The 17,604-nt window shown below is 40.0% G+C and overlaps 1 protein-coding gene across 29 annotated transcripts in view; it reads left to right on the top strand.

The window, feature by feature from the left end:
• NRXN1 (neurexin 1) overlaps positions 1-17,604 on the top strand; it is a 2,145,734-nt gene that overhangs the window by 1,132,529 nt on the left and 995,601 nt on the right. For all 29 annotated transcript variants that reach the window (XM_082249472.1, XM_082249474.1, XM_082249501.1 and 26 more), the window contains one exon: positions 954-1,076. In XM_082249472.1, coding sequence (XP_082105598.1) covers positions 954-1,076 — 123 coding nt within the window. The remainder of the gene's footprint in view (positions 1-953; positions 1,077-17,604) is intronic.

The following is a 17,604-nucleotide window of genomic DNA, read 5'->3' as shown; positions in this document are numbered from 1 at the left end:
CTGTGTTTACAACAGCTGACCGTTCTTCTCTCTCAGCAGGGAACGATCGTGGGTGTCAGGCAGCAATCGGAGCCACCTTCCCTGTGCATCGGCTTCCCCGCTGATGAGCGGGGGGCCTGCGCGCGACCGACGTATAGCTACGGCTACAGTATAACTGCGGCGGGCGGTCGTAAAGTGGTTAAATAAACAAATTACCTTAAAATAAAATCAAGATGTGGCTTCTGAGAATTTGCATTGCCATAGTTGCCAACATTTTAAAAAAATTTCCAGGGTCACTTTGCAGCACAGCTATCAATTACCACACCCAATTCCCTGAAGCTCCGCCCACTCTGCATAATTAATCTTGTTAATTTAATGATTATAGAGTCTACTCAATATAGAGAGAATTACAGGAAATTAAAAAGGGATTTCAAACTCAAGGCCACAGTAGCAGAGTTGGAATAAGTATCCCATTCAGCTGCACTACTTCTGCGTAACATTTATGGGCAGCCCGATAAACAGGCGCTTTCAGGGACAATATAAATTACCTGGGACAGGCTCCTATTTGCAGGGACTGTCCCATGAAAAAAAGGGACAGTTGGCAAGTATGCATTTCAGTCTATGGCACGCAAGAAAGTTGTGCAGGAACCTTCCTAAAATCATTGCGACTTTAAGTGTCATAGGTTTGAATGGCTTGAAATACACGGACTGCAACCTGTCATGAGACTTTATGTGCACATAGTCGCATGACAAGTTGCACAAGTGTGAATGGACCCTTACAGTTTCTGAGCCTATTTATGTTAAACAAAAAAAAAAAAAGATCATTTATAACTACCTAAGTACCAGGTCATTATATTCCATCATTATGAGATGTATTAACATGTCTGTATTATTTTAACTCTCTGTGTTCTTTTAAAGGATCACTTGCTGAATTGTTTTTTGATTGTTTAATGACTGTTTGGCATATTCTGCAGGCAAAGGCCCAGAGACACTTTATGCTGGTTATAACCTCAATGATAATGAGTGGCACACGGTACGTGTGATACGACGAGGAAAGAGTTTAAAGTTAATTGTGGATGATCAACAAGACATGACAGGTAGGTGCAATGAACCTCTGTATTCTGCTATACTAACCTAAGTTTTTATTTCAGGAATGCTAGGATCGTCTAAGAATGCTCCAAGGATAAAAAAAATCACCACTTGGAAGAGGTTTGGTAAATCAGAGGTTTAAAACCCAATGTGTACAGGGGCAATTTCTGCAACTCATCCTAAAGTCTTGCACAAAGAGCACCTAAAGTGATAGTAAACTCTTGTTTTTTTTTTTCTTTTTATCTACAGGTAAGTTTATAATAAAGCTTACCTATAGTTAAAATAAATATCTCCTAAATATGCACCATTTAGGCCTCATGCACACGGCACGTTTTTACAGTGTTATACGTTTTTTTTCTAAACTCCCCAGCATGTTATCCTATGTGTCCATGCACACATAGGCTGTTATCAGCAGTTTTTGGCAGGAGCGTTCTCTGGCTGGAAAAAAAACCCAAAACAAGTGGGTTTTAGGTGGCATTTTTCAGCTGTAAAAATGCTCTAACATTAATTAACGCCAAAAAAAAAAAAAAACGCTGCTAACTGGCGTTATTTGACACTTTTAATTCCATTGCTTTTTTTTTTTTTTTTTAATGTTTTTATTGAAATTTTGTAATAAGAAAAGAAATAAATGATCTAAAGCATCACAGCAACCACCTCCATCCCTAATAATTTTGTATACAACAGGGGGGGCGTAAGGATAATGGGACTTTAAATGAGGTAGGTTGCTATTGCACATATCCAAATAAAAATAAAGATAAAATAGTTTCAAAATATTAGTTTATTGCTTGCTGCACGATAAAAGAATAGATCATGCAGCAATAATCAATAAATAGAATAAATAGAATCTCGCATATTCACAGTACAGATACAGACAATTCAGGTATGGACATACAAAAGGTAGTAACGGAAATGTCTTGCTAGGCATATATACATAATAAATAGATATATAATAGCAGATACAAATATCATACAACGGCATATATATATATCAAATACATAGCAAGAATACATCCAGTGGCTCATAGGCTCTTTCATACATGTTGCGTAATCCACGTCCTGATAAATCTTCATATTTCATATTTTAATGGCTCTACGCGTTTCGTGGAGTTATCATCCACTCTTCAGGAGCTTAGTACAAATTCTCTGTAAATAAGAGCTAGTTTAGGCTAAAGAGATCATATATGGATAAAGTTAACACACCGATAAGTTCCCTCAAAAGTTTTCAAAAAATCTATAACTCTGATACATATTAAAAACAACAAAAAAAGTCGCAGAGAAAAATCGCATAGTCTCCCGTCGCTGAGTACACTGTGGATATACGCCTGATCCGGGGCTGAGGCGGGTAAATGCCACTTGGTCCATAAAGTGGGGGGGGGGGGAGGAGAAAAAATCCCACAGAAGGAATAGAAGAACCAGTGATTTCATCACATCAGTGACCAAGTTATCTAATCAAGAAAATAAAATTTAAATATATAAAAATGTGTCCAGATTACTTGTCTTTTTCAGATATTAGTATTGTGTGTGATAAAAGAAGGGGTGGAAGGACATTAGTGGAAAAAAACTTTTGTGCCAGGTGCAGCATAGCTAGGATTCAGCAAGAAAGACAACAAAATTACAAACAGTGTAAAGATGTGAGTATACAGGATAACGATTAGTACCAACAAATAGTACATGAAGATATAGAGTTTAATATCTGTTGTAAACATAGTATAACACAAGAACTGGATTAACCAAGTAGGGGTCAACCGATTATCGGCAACACCAATATATCGGGGGCTGATATGCACTTTCCCCAATATATGGGAATTGGCCCCTGAGGTTACCGATATTGCCGATATGTAGGGAAAGGGCATGTACCGGAGTGATGCCTGCAGCTAGAGTCATCACCCCGGTACCGGCGTCCATAGCCGACGGTTGACTGTCTTATAATGACAACTGATGCGGCTGAGGCCCTAGGCCCTAGGCCTCATGCACACTGGACGTTTTTATAGCTGCCGTTTTTGGTGCCAGATGTTTTTTTCGGCAGCCAGTAAACTCCCCAGCATGTTATCCTAGGTGTCCATGCACACATGGGCTGTTATCAGCAGTTTTTGACAGGGGCGTTTTCTGGCTGTAAAAAAAAACCCAGAACTAGTGGGTTTTAGGAGGCGTTTTTCAGCTGTAAAAACGCTCTAACTCTGATAAAAGCTAAAAAAAACACCAAAAAAAACCTAAAAACACGGCTATTTGGCGTTAATCAATGTTTTTGAGCCATAAGCTTTTGTGGGAGTATAGTTTTGCTACGAAAAAGCCAACAAATGCTACAGCTGAAAAAAGCTAAAAAAATGCTGAAAAACACTACAGCAAAAAAGCTGAAAAACTCCTTCTACAGCTACAGCTTTCTACTGACGTTTTGATAACATCCCGTGTGCATGGGGCCTTAGGAGATATTCTATCAAGCAGAAGTTGGTGACGTCACCGGCGCATGCACTCTGAAGGAACAGCATACCCGTGCCGTTCCTTCAGAGCTGTGTTCCCCAGGCGAGACTTGCACACCCATGTGAAGATGGAAGCCTATGCAGCGGTGACAGAGCACCACTGGAGGGTTTCATTTTTAGGCAAGTCTTTTTTATAATGTCCTAGTACATGGTGCATACTAGCACATTACTGTATGATATTGCCTTTCAGAGGGCAACTTTTTTCGCTACCGCTTTCAAGATTGTTTGTGATGATTCCTATTGTATACAATATGTACAGATAAGGCCGAAGAAGGTCATAGACATTATTACCTTTTGCATGGTGACCCCCAGTGAGATGTCACAGGAAATCAGGGGACTCAACAAAATATAAAATAGCCATATTTGAGTTCTAGATAAATTCTGTGCTTGCCAATTTTTATTCATATGTCATAATAAAAACGTGAATCTTTAATGAGAGATCGCCGGCACCTGAGCAGCCTCAAGGATACTTAAAATGAAAATTACACATTTAGGATTTCACATTCGGATTGCTGCCCTTAAACACTGGCAATACTGTATTTGCACAGCATAAGTTATATCAAATGTTTATGCATAATAAAAACACTTGCAAAGCAAAAATATATATTTTTTTCAGTGTACAGTAAATCTTACATTCCAAAAGATTGGCATTAGGGGCATAGAAACATAGAAAATTATAGAGATGTATATTAGGTATTATTTCAACAGCCTTCCGATACTTCAAGTCCCCTTTCACATGGGCAATTGGATCAGGTCCGCCTGTTACTTTTTCAGCTGGACCTGATCGGACTCTCTAGTCTCTTCTTTGGAGTGGCAGATGTCAGCGGACACATGTCACTAACACCCACTGCCACCTGATCTGAACCTGTCGGCCAAAAACAGATGGATGGCGATCCTATTCCCCATCTGTATGGCGAATTGAATGGGATGAAAATGGACAGGCGGTCCGTTTCGATCCGATTGCCCAATAGAGGAGAGCGGGCCTGTGTCCTTGTCCGTGACATGTGTATTAGGTATTAATTTAACAGCTTTCAGATACTTTAAGGCCCCTTTCACATAGGTGATCCGATCAGGTCCGCCTGTCAGTTTTTCAGGCAGATCGGACCCTCCAGTCTCGTCTTTGGAGTGGCGGATGTCAGCCGACACATGTTCGCGGACACCCCCAGCCGTCTGATCCGATCCTTTCGGCAAAACGAGACGGATGGTGGTCCTATTTCCCATACGTCTGGTGGATTGATTCGGATGGCATTGGATGGAAATGGGCAGGTGGTCCATTTCCATCTGATTCCCCCATAGAGGAGGCTGTGTCTGTGTCCATGACCTGTCATATGCCTGCTCAGCGGAGATCAGCTGAGAGATCCCCTGCTGAGCAAGCGGATTCCGCTTCAAGGAGGTGCCCGTGTGAAAGGGGCCTGTGGCTAAGTTCACCTTCTCCAAAAAAAGGCATACTGAATGAAGTCAAGGTGCCCAAATAGGTTATTTACCTCTTGTACCCATGTAACGCATTTGTGCGACATCAAAGAGGGTGGGCTTTAATGCCCACATGCCTCACATATGCTTACATACATACAGTAGATGGCAGAGCTTTCTGTGGTGAGAGTGTGCTTACTAAGCATTGCGAGGACAGTGACTGAGTAGTCAAAGACAGCTTTCAGTCTCTATTGATGATCGGGAGCTGTGATCTGCCCTTAATCAGCCAGTCCTTCCTGTCCCCTGGGAGTAGAAACTCTGATAAATGGGACACTGGGCCTGCATTGGAAGGGATTAAATAACTTTGCAGCTTTGTAAAATGTTCATAACCCCTTCCAAGCAAGTCCCTTTAAGCGGGTCTATACGTAGGAGATAGGACAGACTTCCTGATCACATGACCACTGTGATTTGCCGTCACAGTGGTCACAAGATCGGGAGCCCATCCCATGGCTTCCGATCATAATGAGAGACCAAAATCCACCTATGGCAGCTCAGTCACTGTGCTTGGAATATGCAGTGAGCGTGCTCTCGGAGCAGAAACATCAGCCATCCATGGATGCATATGTGCGGTGTGAAGGCATTCAAGTGGTTAATGTTATTTTCATTCATGTAGGCCATTTGTCCCTCTCCCCCCAAAAACTTGCTGAAAAACTCCCAGTTAGCAGCCCCCACATTCTGCCCTTTTGTGAAAAGCATTAGACTCTCACTCCCAGCTTTACAGGAGTGAAAATCAATGGTTTTCCTGTCCTAGAGACAAGGCAGGACATGGGGATTGCTAACTGAGAGTTTTCAAGCTGACATGAAAATTTTACAAGCTGCACGATTTTTTAATACCTACTGGGGCCAATTGATTGCATGGGCCAATTTCTGGAAATGGTGAATGTAGCCTTCAATTGTTAGAAGGGACTACTTCTCTATTTTTGTCAAGAAAGCACCTTTTTTTATACAGTAGATATTAGCCCACATGTATCTGGTGCAGCTGTGCATGGTAGCCAATCACCTTCTAACTTCAGCATGTTAAATTAAGCTTTGACAAAAAAAAAACCTGGAAACTGATTGGTTTCTATGCAGAGCTGCACCAGATGTTGAAATTTCCAGTTTTAGTAAATCAACCCTTGTATGTTGTAGACATTCATGCTTTTTGTAGCCATCTACTGTATATAAAATGTACTTTCTTATTATTGGTTGAACTAGATGGACTTTTTTCAACCTAACTGTGTAACTATTGTGACAGGAAGTCAGGTAAATCTGTGGATGTTGTCACAGACAGGAGATACATTTCCACCTGGTTTAGGAAATTCACCAATTACTATAGGGTGTCGGCTGCAGAGGTAGCCAGAAAGGTGTAAGGACGTTGAAAAGACTGCAGCTGTTCAGGATGAGGCAATTAAGGCCTCTATAAGTTATCCAGAGGATGATTACTGATGGCTGCCTCCTGAAGCTGTGTGAGTATAGGAGAGCAGTGAGCTGGCTCCTGAAGCGATGTGCGCTGAGGAGAGCAGTCAGCTGAAGACTTCTCAAGGTGAGGTCATGGACTTTTTCTGTGTGAAGAAAAACAAATGGACATTTTCTGTGTGAAGAGAAAATAAATGGACTATTGATTGTCTGCTGTATGATCAGCAGTGTCTGCCCAGCAGTAGGTTGGGACAGACTCCCTAGGTAGGTTCCTGTGTGTGAAGGTAGACACCCACAGTGGCCAGGATTTAATTTGTTTATTTTTGAATTATGCTGTTTTTGATGCATGCACTTGTTTGAAGAAATTGGAAGAATAAACCATAGACTGTTGTTTTCAACCACTCCTCGGCTATCTCCCTGTGTAACGAACCCCCCCAAGGGGTCATCCACACCCGCCACCGAGCTAATCCCTCACACTATGTAGACAAAAGAGGCAAAATGATAATATTTTAGTACTTATTGTACAAACATTAAAATAACCCCAAAAAATGTGAATGCTTCATATCTCCAAAGTTAGTGGCATCTCTTCTCTCTAAGTCTCATTGGACAGTAGGAACTCTGACATTTGGTAATTAAAGAATCAAAATAAGTTGAGATCCCTTACAGTTAAACTGTAAAGATATTTCAGAATGCTTAAACCTATGATAAAGGTAAAACACCACCATGTGTCTTTAGGCATTTTTGATTGTAGACTAATTCATTGGTCTTTGGCTGGAAGGATGTCAATAACATGTTTTAGGTTTCTCATGTTGTGTACTTAGATGTGCGGGTGGTTACAAGCATGCTTACTGGACTATCTCAATGACATAGCTTACTATGGGTGTTCAATTTATAAATAGAAAGATAAAGAATTGAACAATTGGGATAAATCAAGGTCCTTTATAAGGCCTGGGCATACAATCTACTGTAGGTTCTTCTGCAAGCACAAAAACTGTATTTGAAGACTGCTGCAGATACATGTGGACTAATATATAAAAACATTGGCAGATGTGATGGGAACATTTTAAGTAATACAAAATGTAATATATTGTAACATTTTAAAGACAATTTAAAATGCTTAAACTTATGGTAAGGGAATAACACTACCAAGTTTAAAATGTTTTTACTGTAGAGTTCATTGACTTTCTTGGCTGGAAGGATGTAATTTGCTTGCTTTAGGTTCCTCATGCACATAGATGGATCCTTGTACGGCTGGTTAAAAGTAGGGATAGACCGATATGGTTTTTTCAGGGCCGATATTTTGGTCACAAGGTATTGGTATGGGCCGATATTTTGTATATTTAAAGTTGTGAAAAATAAAGAAAATTTTTGACACAAATCTGGTACTGAACATGTTAATTTTTGTTTAATGCTTAATGGCTGGCTGGCACCCTGTGGTGGGTAGCTGGCTGGCTGGCCCCCTGTGGTGGGTGGCTGGCTGGCTGGCACCCTGTGGTAGGTGGGCGGCTGGTTGGTACAGGGCCTGTGGGTGGCTGGCTGGTACAGGGCCTGTGACTGGCTAGTACAGGGCCTGTGGGTGGCTGGCTGTCTGGCACCCTGTCTGTGGGTGGCTGGCTGTCTGGCACCCTGTCTGTGGGTGGCTGGCTGTCTGGCACCCTGTGGTGGGTGGCTGGCACAGGGGCTGTGGGTGGCTGGCTGGTACAGGGCCTATGGTTGGCTTGCTGGATGGTACAGTGCCTGTCGCTGGCAGGTACAGGGCATGTGGATGGCTGGCTGGTACAAGGCCTGTGGGTGGCTAACTGGCTGGTTGGTACAGTGCCTGTGGCTGGTACAGGGCCTGTGGGTGTGGGTGGCTGGCACCTGGCTGGTGGGTGGGTGTATGGCTGTGATACACTCCCGCGAGACTAGTAGCGACTCCAGACGAGGCTGTCCAAGGCGAGGGAGGCGGCCTAAGAAGGCAGAATGACATCACAAAAATATCGGCAATTTTGGCCAGTTCCGGGGCCGATACCGATATATCGGGGAAAGTGCATATCGGCCACCGATATATCGGCTTTGCTGATAATCGGTCTATCCCTAGTTAAAAACATGCTTACTGGTCTATCTCCAGGACATAGCTTACTATGGGTGTTCAGTTTTGAAATGAGAAGTAAAGGATGTTTTTATTTCCAAATGCTTCAGGTACATTTATAAAGATACAAATATGCTACAAATATGAAAGCAGCACTACCGGATATAATAGATAAAAACAGCTTCTTTCAATTTTTTTTTTTTGAAGATTAAACAGTTGACAAGGTACAAAAAGGTTTTGACATTATCAAAATAGTAATAACAGCAGACTAGTCATTTGACTTAATCTAAAGGTATAAACAGAGCTTGTAAATAAGGTATGTTTACATAGTACTTGTCAGACAAAAAGGTAGACCAATCTTTCAGCTAGCGTCATAAAGTTGGTACATGGTGTATGAGCAGAAAAGTGCAATCAAAAAATATGAACAAAAGGGTCAAAACAATACAAACAAATAATAAAAAGAATAAAGAAATTAAACAATACCACCACTGTTAGTTTGCAATAAGTCAACAAAGAAAAACAGCTTCATCAATTGATACAGAATAAGGCCTTCAGTTTCCCATACTGGAAAATTAAAATATGTTGTTTAAATCAATGAAACGTATAGAATAATAATAATAGTAATAATAATAATAATAATAATAATAATAATAATAATTATAACAATATGTATTACCATTAATATTATTATTTTATTATTATTATTATTTAGGATGTATATAGCGCCAACAGATTGCTACAGCTCTTTAAAATCTAAAGGCAGACAGTACAGTTACAATAAAATAAAATACAAGAGGGTTAAGAGGGCCCTGTTCATAAGAGCTTACAATCTAATTATTTGGTACACTGTTAGTTTGCCATAAGTCAACAAAGAAAAATAGCTTCATCAATTGATACAGAATAAGGCCTTCAGTTTCCCATACTGGAAAATAAAATATGTTGTTTAAATCAATGGAAATTATTGAATAATAATAATAATAATAATAATAATAATAATAATAATAATAATAATAATAATAATAATAATTATTATTATTATTATTATTATTATTATTATTAATAATAACATTAGTATTATTATTTTTATTATTATTATTTAGGATGTATATAGCACCAACAGTTTGCACAATCTAAAGGCAGACAGTACAGTTACAATACAATAAAATAAAATACAAGAGGGTTAAGAGGACCCTGTTCATAAGAGCTTACAATCGAATTATTTGGTACACTGTTACAAACAATGAACTACCTTTTAGATTAATTTTGTCATTTAACTTTAATTTTTACTTTTTAATTTTACTTTTTGGTTATTTTCTTCTTAACTTAGCATGCCTAAACACAAGAACAATATAACACAGCTCATCAGTCCCTAAATGAGGTGTCAACATTAATTTTCTTTTATGAGACTTTACTTTCACCTGATTATTCTGCCATTACCACACATTTCCTGTCCGAGGGTCACAAAGCTTGCCAACGGTACTATATCTGTGGCAGGACAGTGTTGTCACTCTAGAACAGGAAGTGCATAAGAACTTTGGAACACCTCCCCCCTCTCGTCTTCTTCATAACATAGGGGGATGTGTTCTGTAGTTTATAGAGGTGAACTGAGCAGGGCTGCTTAAGATTTCATTGCAGTAGATCAGGCATGTCCAACCTGCGGCCCGGGGGCCACATGCGGCCCGGAACCCCAGGCAATGCGGCCCACTGCCCCCTGACAATTTTTTTTTGCTGGGGAGGAAGGAAGTCGGGGGCATGGCCACAGCGGCTTCCAACTAACGGTAGGCAGAGGCTGCCTCGGAGGGGGGGAGGCAAGCATGTGCAGTGTTTCTGACTCCTACCACCATGACCACTTCTTCAAATCACTGAAGTGATCATGGTGGTTAGAGTGTTCCTTTAATATCTCTCAGAAGAAGTAAACCTTTGTATACTGATTCCATTTCATTTGATCATCCTCTAGTTGTGTTAAATTAGTGTGGGGGGTGTGGCGGCGCGGGAAGGGTGCGGCAGCATTTTATTACTTATATACCTTAACTATAGTATATATTTTATATGCGGCCCGAGAAAATTTCTCTACACTCAATGTGGCCCAGAGAAGCCAAAAGGTTGGACACCCATGCAGTAGATAAAGGCATGTATAAGCTCACTGGATTTCTGGCAGTATCAACGTTTTTTTTTTTTTTTCCACATAAGTATAACACAATGCTTAACAGTCCAAAAAGGTGCACATAAAAATAAATTCCTGTTTAGGGTTTACATACATTTTAAGAGCTAGTTGTGTGATTATATTGAAGTCAAACTTTTCAAATTGCAACAGATGCTTGCAAAGTTATCCAAAATTTTGATTGGGCAGATGTACAGTATGTACATTGACTTTAAACTCGAACTAAAAAAAAATATGCTAGGTTGCAGTTTTCAAGCTCTTCCTGGATTCATAAATATGTGTGAGCAGGCAGAACGTGACATAAATACAAGAGCTACATTTATTAAACATTTTTAACTTATAATATAAAATACCAATTGTACTAAATTCTCAATGAAAAATTAATCTGAATTTTTATTAGCCAGTTTTAAGAATATGGGCAATAACAAATCAATTCCATTTAGAGCAACATAAATTACTGCAAAATGATTGCAAAAAGTATTAATATAAATGCAGCTTTTTTATAATAAGTTATTTGACACCATGGGTTGAATAAAATTAAATATGGGCAGTGATATTTGATCCCTAACTCATTTTAATTACATGTTTATTAGCCTTAAAAATTACAGTAATTAGAAATAATTAGAAATATGTTAGCAACTGCTGATCTAAAAAAATAGCATTTAAAAGCCTATTGTTAATAATTATCATGAAGATTTACAATATTAGTACATTAGTAAAGTAGTTACATTATGATTAAATTCCTTGGGAAATGATTTTCTTTTTATTGCACTGATAATTGTATGAGCTAAATAATAAAACTCCTGTTCTTATATGATACGCAATTGAATTTGGGCAGCTGCTAAGGGTTTGCCAGGAGGAAAATGGTATCTGCATAGGGCTTATGAGCCATTGGTTGAATACTGCAATGCAAGGCAATAGTAGTTGTACATTTGTTTGAAAGAATGAAAAGAGTCAAAACATGGAAATGTTTGAACAGTGTTCTCAACAAATAATATATTTTTTGTAATTGCCAAAGTGAATGTTCCAAGCTAGCATCTTTAGTAGGGATGATCGAACGGTTCGGGTCGACCATCGGTTCGACCCGAACATTGGCTGTTCGAAATTCGGCCGAATTCCGAACTCTTTGCGGTAAAAGTTCGGAATTCGGCAACCAGAACCGCCCAAAATGCAATGGGACAGGAACTGGGCTTCAAAAGCCCGCCATTGGACCAGAAACGTCAGTAAAAGTCAATTGAGGGGGCAGGAGTCTGCTAGGAATGTGATTGGAGTGACTAGGGGGTCCAGAGACCAATCATTAGTGAATACGCCCCCCCCCCCAAGTATATAACATAGCCCCGCCAAATCTCTAGCACTGTAATAGAGAGGCTGTGGAAGAGAGTGGAAGCATTTCTGTTACTCCTGCTGCTCCAGTGTCATTTAGCAATTATTAGTGTGAGGAAAGGGATATGCAGTGTAGTTAGGGTACTATATACCACTATAGTTAGATTCAATAATCTAGTTTCTGTAGGGAAAGTGTTAAGTGTCAGGGTGACCGTAATGTAGTTTAGGGTGAACTGACTCTGACTGCTATGCAAGGGTGACCAAACTCATCCATATCAGTGTGACCGCCAGAAAAAAAAGATAATTTTTCTTAGAATTTTTAGTAGAGCAGGGATGGGGTTCCGCTCCTTTCACACCTGGGCGTTTTTGTTTCAGGCGTTTATTGGGCTTTTTTGTGGACGTCTTTGGAGGCAGGCATGACATCTGAACTTCTGTATAGGGGTATATATACACACACACATATATATATATATACATATATATATATATATATATATATATATATATATATATACACATACACACATATAGGTGTGAAAGGAGCGGAACCCCATCCCTGCGCTACTGAAATAATGTGTGTATGTAATGTGTATATATATATATATATATATATATATATATATATATATATGTGTGTGTGTGTTCGGGTGTTCTGGCCGAATCGAACTTTTCAAAAGTTCAATTATCCCTAATATTTAGGCTTACAAGACAAACTACACAGAAAAAAAATATCTGCCAACGCACCATTCTTGCTAGAAATCAATTGATTGTTGCACTTTTCCTATGCCAAGTAATTAACAATAACGACCACCTACAGAGCTCACCCAAAGGTTTAATAGTCCTAAACACATAATTCCCCCTTGCTACATGTATCCTTGCCAGTCACTATAAAAAATTAATTAACTAACCAAACAGTCTAGAACTTTTCAGCTGTAAAGCATTTGTCATTTGCTACACAACAAACTTAAAGTAACAGAAGCTCTCCGGTTCAAATCTCCATTTCTCTGAGAGCTGAAAACAGCCTTGCTCAACCTATTTACCCCAGAGGAACCCTTAAAATAGTTTTCAGGTCTCAGGGAACCCCTCTTAAAAAAACAATTTATCAGAGATCATTGAGAAAAATGCCTCATATTTGTGGTTGGTGGGAAGAAGAATACAACCCTTGCAGTGTTGCCCAGAATATCACTCTTATAGACAGATAAAAAGATCCTTAGTGTAATGCCTTTAGCTCTGCTAAGTGGCTTTGGTTGGCCCTTGAACTTTGCTGGCACTATAATTTGGGAGGTCAATCAGCCACAGTTCAAGAAAGGCCTGTAAACCTCTGGAGGAACCCTAGAGATCCTAGAAACCCTGGTTGAAAATGACTTGGCTTACATTGTCGCTAAACCCATGTAGCACTACTCCCTTTGGAGCTGCTTGAAGCAGATTCCCCTGGGTTACCCATAGCAACAACTTATCCATTCTTAGTGCTTTAAGTGTTTGGCTCAGTCAGGAAACAGTCCAGGGGATTTGGTTTTTGTTGTTTTTATTTTAGAACTTGGGATGGGAGAAGGGATGAGTGGGATACTCCAACTGGATGAACTATGCACAACTTGAGGACTTCTAGCTATGTTGAGTGCGGCAAGGATGCTGCTTCACCTTGCCAGTATAGTGAAGTACTTGATAAGCAAACTGTATAGTGAATTACTCTTCAGGGCCCCTCTTTGTACCCCCTTTACCCTTATTCTTCAGGGTTATACTTGGCACCCCCTTTACTCTTGCTCACGGTGTGAGCTGACTTTTCATCCTCTGACTTCTCTGGAGTGGTCCCCCTTGCTGGGCAGACCCCTTGGCAAGCCCCCTGGTACTCACGGACACTGTTTTTCCCAGATGACTCAGCCAGCAGCTCCACTGTCAGCTTTCCAGGATCCTTAGGCTCAGCTCCACACCTGGCTCATCAGGCCTAATGCCTGTGACCACCTGTGAGAGACAGCCGTCACCCTCCTCCTGGGACTCTGCTTCCCGCCAAAGACGCCCTGTCACATGTGCCCTTGGCTTTTATGGTCTATCCCAGGATGCACTGCAGTGGTGCCCTCCCACTGGGACTGCCACAAAAGCCTGTTTGCCACTAGCCAGGTTTCCTCCACTGTCCAACAGGCTCCCATATTGGATACAGTGGGGACACTCCCTCAGACCAAGTGACTTACACCTGGACACATGTAACAGGCATAACTAACAGATCGGGCTCCCTTGATAAGCAGATGGAGCATAGCAATGCTTTTAACTTAGCACCTATCTAGGAGGGTGCTACATCTATGAAGCCAAAAAAAATGTTCCTTCAATGGTATTTACCTTATTGTAAAAAAGTCTGGTGCTCTACTAAATTGCAATAAAATGAACAATGTCAATCATGCAAAATAGTGTACAAACAATTTGAAACAATTTAAAACAAATGAAAATGTGAGTGAACAAAGTCTCTGGTTTCTCTTGCAAATCAATATGTTTTCCGTGAACAACTCCACCAGAAAAAAGCTAAATAGATGAATGTGCAAATGAAGTCCAGTGTTCATGTAAATTCCAAAAATAATCACTGGTGGCCATGAGAAAACCAAGCAGCGCCCCCCCCCCTCCCCTGTCACACACGAGGGTGGATTCCAACATAGCACTCCCTTTGGTTATCTACAGAGGTCCCTTTGGATTCATATTCTGTCTATCTGCCCTAAATCTACTTAAAGCTGGTAAGCGGTGAATTCACCAGATGATGGGATTTTCACGTCACGTTCGTTGATTTGCAGCAGCACTTGGTTTTCTCACGGCCACCAGTGATTATTTTTGGAATTTACATGAACACTGGACTTCATTTGCACATTCATCTATTTAGCTTTTTTCTGGTGGAGTTGTTCATGGAAAACATATTGATTTGCAAGAGAAACCAGAGACTTTGTTCACTCACATTTTCATTTGTTTTAAATTGTTTCAAATTGTTTGTACACTATTTTGTATGCATGATTGACATTGTTCATTTTATTGCAATTTAGTAGCGCACCAGACTTTTTTAAACTATTTCATTTATACACCTTTGGTAGCAGCACACTCACATTTATCAGCGCACTTTTTCATTTATAGGTATTTACCTTATTGCCAGACAGAACATCCATAAATTATTTTTAAATCTTCTTAGCTCTGTCTTTCGTATAAGGGGGTCTACATTGGCTCTACATGGTCCCACTGTATGAAGCCACACTTCTCTACTTACTCCAGTGCTGGCAAGTAATAGTGCAGGAGAACACCCATTAATAAAATCGCCACCCACAAATCCCTACTCACTAGCTTCAGTTAAAAAAATAGCCTGAATGAATGTTCAGAAGAATTGCCAGGTGCATGGGGATCTGGGGAGGGAAGTTGGAGCAAAGTGGTGTATGACTGCAATGGCCTTGTACTGCTTGCAACCACATAAAAGAAGTTGATGGGAAAAGGTTCTGTCAAATTGCACAAAGATAATTTTAACAGAAATAAATAGTATGTGGAAGAAATTTTTTACCTCTTGTTACCTTCTTGGGACAACACAGAGGGTGCATTTTAATACCCATATACCACATGTATGCATTCATGGGCGGCTGAGGTTTCTGTCATGGACAGCTCCCCTTTCATGTGACCACTGTGACAGCCAATCATAGTGGTTGCATGATAAGGCAGTCCTTTCTGCCCCCAGGCATTTAAAACCCATCCAAAGGGGCACCAGAGCTGGGCAAGGGTTATGAAACTGCAGTGGTGTAGTTCACTATGCTGAATTTGGTATTTAGTAGAACATGGAGCATTATTGACACTTTTCTGTAACACTTTTACTTTGTGTTGTATCTAATCCATACTTCAATTTCTTTCTCTTTCTGCAGTAGATAGTCATGCTCCTTTCTACACATCAAATCACCTGAATGCTTGCTGATAGATATTCTAGATGATACCACTTCGTACAGCTGGGTTGCAGATTACATAGCGCCTTCTCTGATGTATTTTGAAAAACCATACAGCTTTATTAAAATTGCACTTACATGCTCATAGCTTGGCAATTGGCATGTAGCATCAGCATTACCGAATTCCTCTTAGAGTTGGACTCAACCCCCTGTTCCTTCAGTATGACTAGTCCTTTCTATTGTTACAGGCAAAGCCATTCTCTTAAGATGTATTTCAAATGTGAACCCCTTTCATAACATTCCACAGCCTCAGACCTTTCTGATGCATTTTGAGACCGATAGACCGGTTTTCTGAAGAAGAGTGTGGTTGCACTCGAAAAGGTCTGCTTTATTAGGGTTTTAGGCACTAAGTGGTATCATCTAAGTGGGTTCATCAGCAAGTAGCTGGCAAGTGATGTGAAGGAAGGAGCCTGATTACCCATAGCAGCAGGAGGAAGAACGTGAGCAGAGATCGATATATGGATTAGATAGGACACCAAGTAAGTCTGTGCTATTAAGCTTTCAGAGAGATGGGGAGTTGAACTGGCAAGATAAGCTTTTGTGACTTTTGGTTTGTTGTTTGTTTAGCAATTGACAAATGCTTTGCAGCTGTAAAGTTCTGGACCGATTTGTTAATTAACTTTTGTATTGACAGGGGAAGTTAAAAGCAGAAAGAGAGAATTGTGTGTTTAGGATGCTTAAACCTTTGGGTGAGTGTTGTAGGTGGTTGTTAATTATTTAGCAAAAAGGACTAATCTGTTGAGGTGTGATGTGCAGTGTTTATTGAGGATTTACATTCCTGAAAAATTAGCCACTGAACCAATCAGTATCCATAGAGTTAATGTGTATTTCAAGTTTTTTTCTTTCAAATTAAACATCCACTATAGGTATTTAATTATTGCTACTCCCTACAGTTTATCTTACTAACTTTGAGTCATTTAGCTTATTTGGAAGATAATTTCACGTTTACTTGCATTGCACAATCCTACTGTTAGTTACTGTTATACTGCTATTGCCAGTAGTGGATTATGGAGGGAGGGGTAGATAGTTACTATGGGGTGCAATATGAATTTCATATTCTATAACTATATTATTAGCCTCAATCAGGACATTATCCATTAAAATGCAGTTGATAACTGGAGCTAATCAAGTAATTTGCATAAGGTTAGATTCATTTTTGGCAATTGAGCTTCTCAAAAGCCTTCTGTCAAGGTTTAGCCTTCTGTTTCCTGCCTGTGAAATTCTTACCTCTTTGCTGCAGTGGTTCTGCTAAGATCTGTGATTCCATTCACGTGTCTTGCTGACTTCTGGTTTCACTAAAATCGAAAAAACAAACATAAGGGCGCACCGGCCTAGTGCATTATCCTCCACAAAGGTTTTATTTGATAAAAGGTATAAAAATACTCACAAACAAGTTCTTGGTATAAGCATATCAAATGGATATATTGCCATCAGCATCAGAACCAAAGGGTTCTGATGCTGATGACAATATATCCATTTGAACCGAATCATCAGAACCGGAGGGTGTATCGTCCTCTTAAGCTTCAGAACCGAAGGGTGTATTGTCCTCTTAAGCTTCAGAACCGAAGGGTGTATTGTCCTCTTAAGCTTCAGTACCGAAGGGTGTATCGTCCTCTTAAGCTTCAGAGGATGATCCACCCTTCGGTTCTGATGCTGATGGCAATATATCCATTTGATATGTTGTACCAA

The sequence above is a fragment of the Pelophylax lessonae genome, assembly GCF_965119305.1.
Source record: "Pelophylax lessonae genome assembly, chromosome: 3".
Lineage (NCBI taxonomy): Eukaryota > Metazoa > Chordata > Amphibia > Anura > Ranidae > Pelophylax > Pelophylax lessonae.
This window is presented reverse-complemented; position numbering and strand designations above follow the sequence as displayed.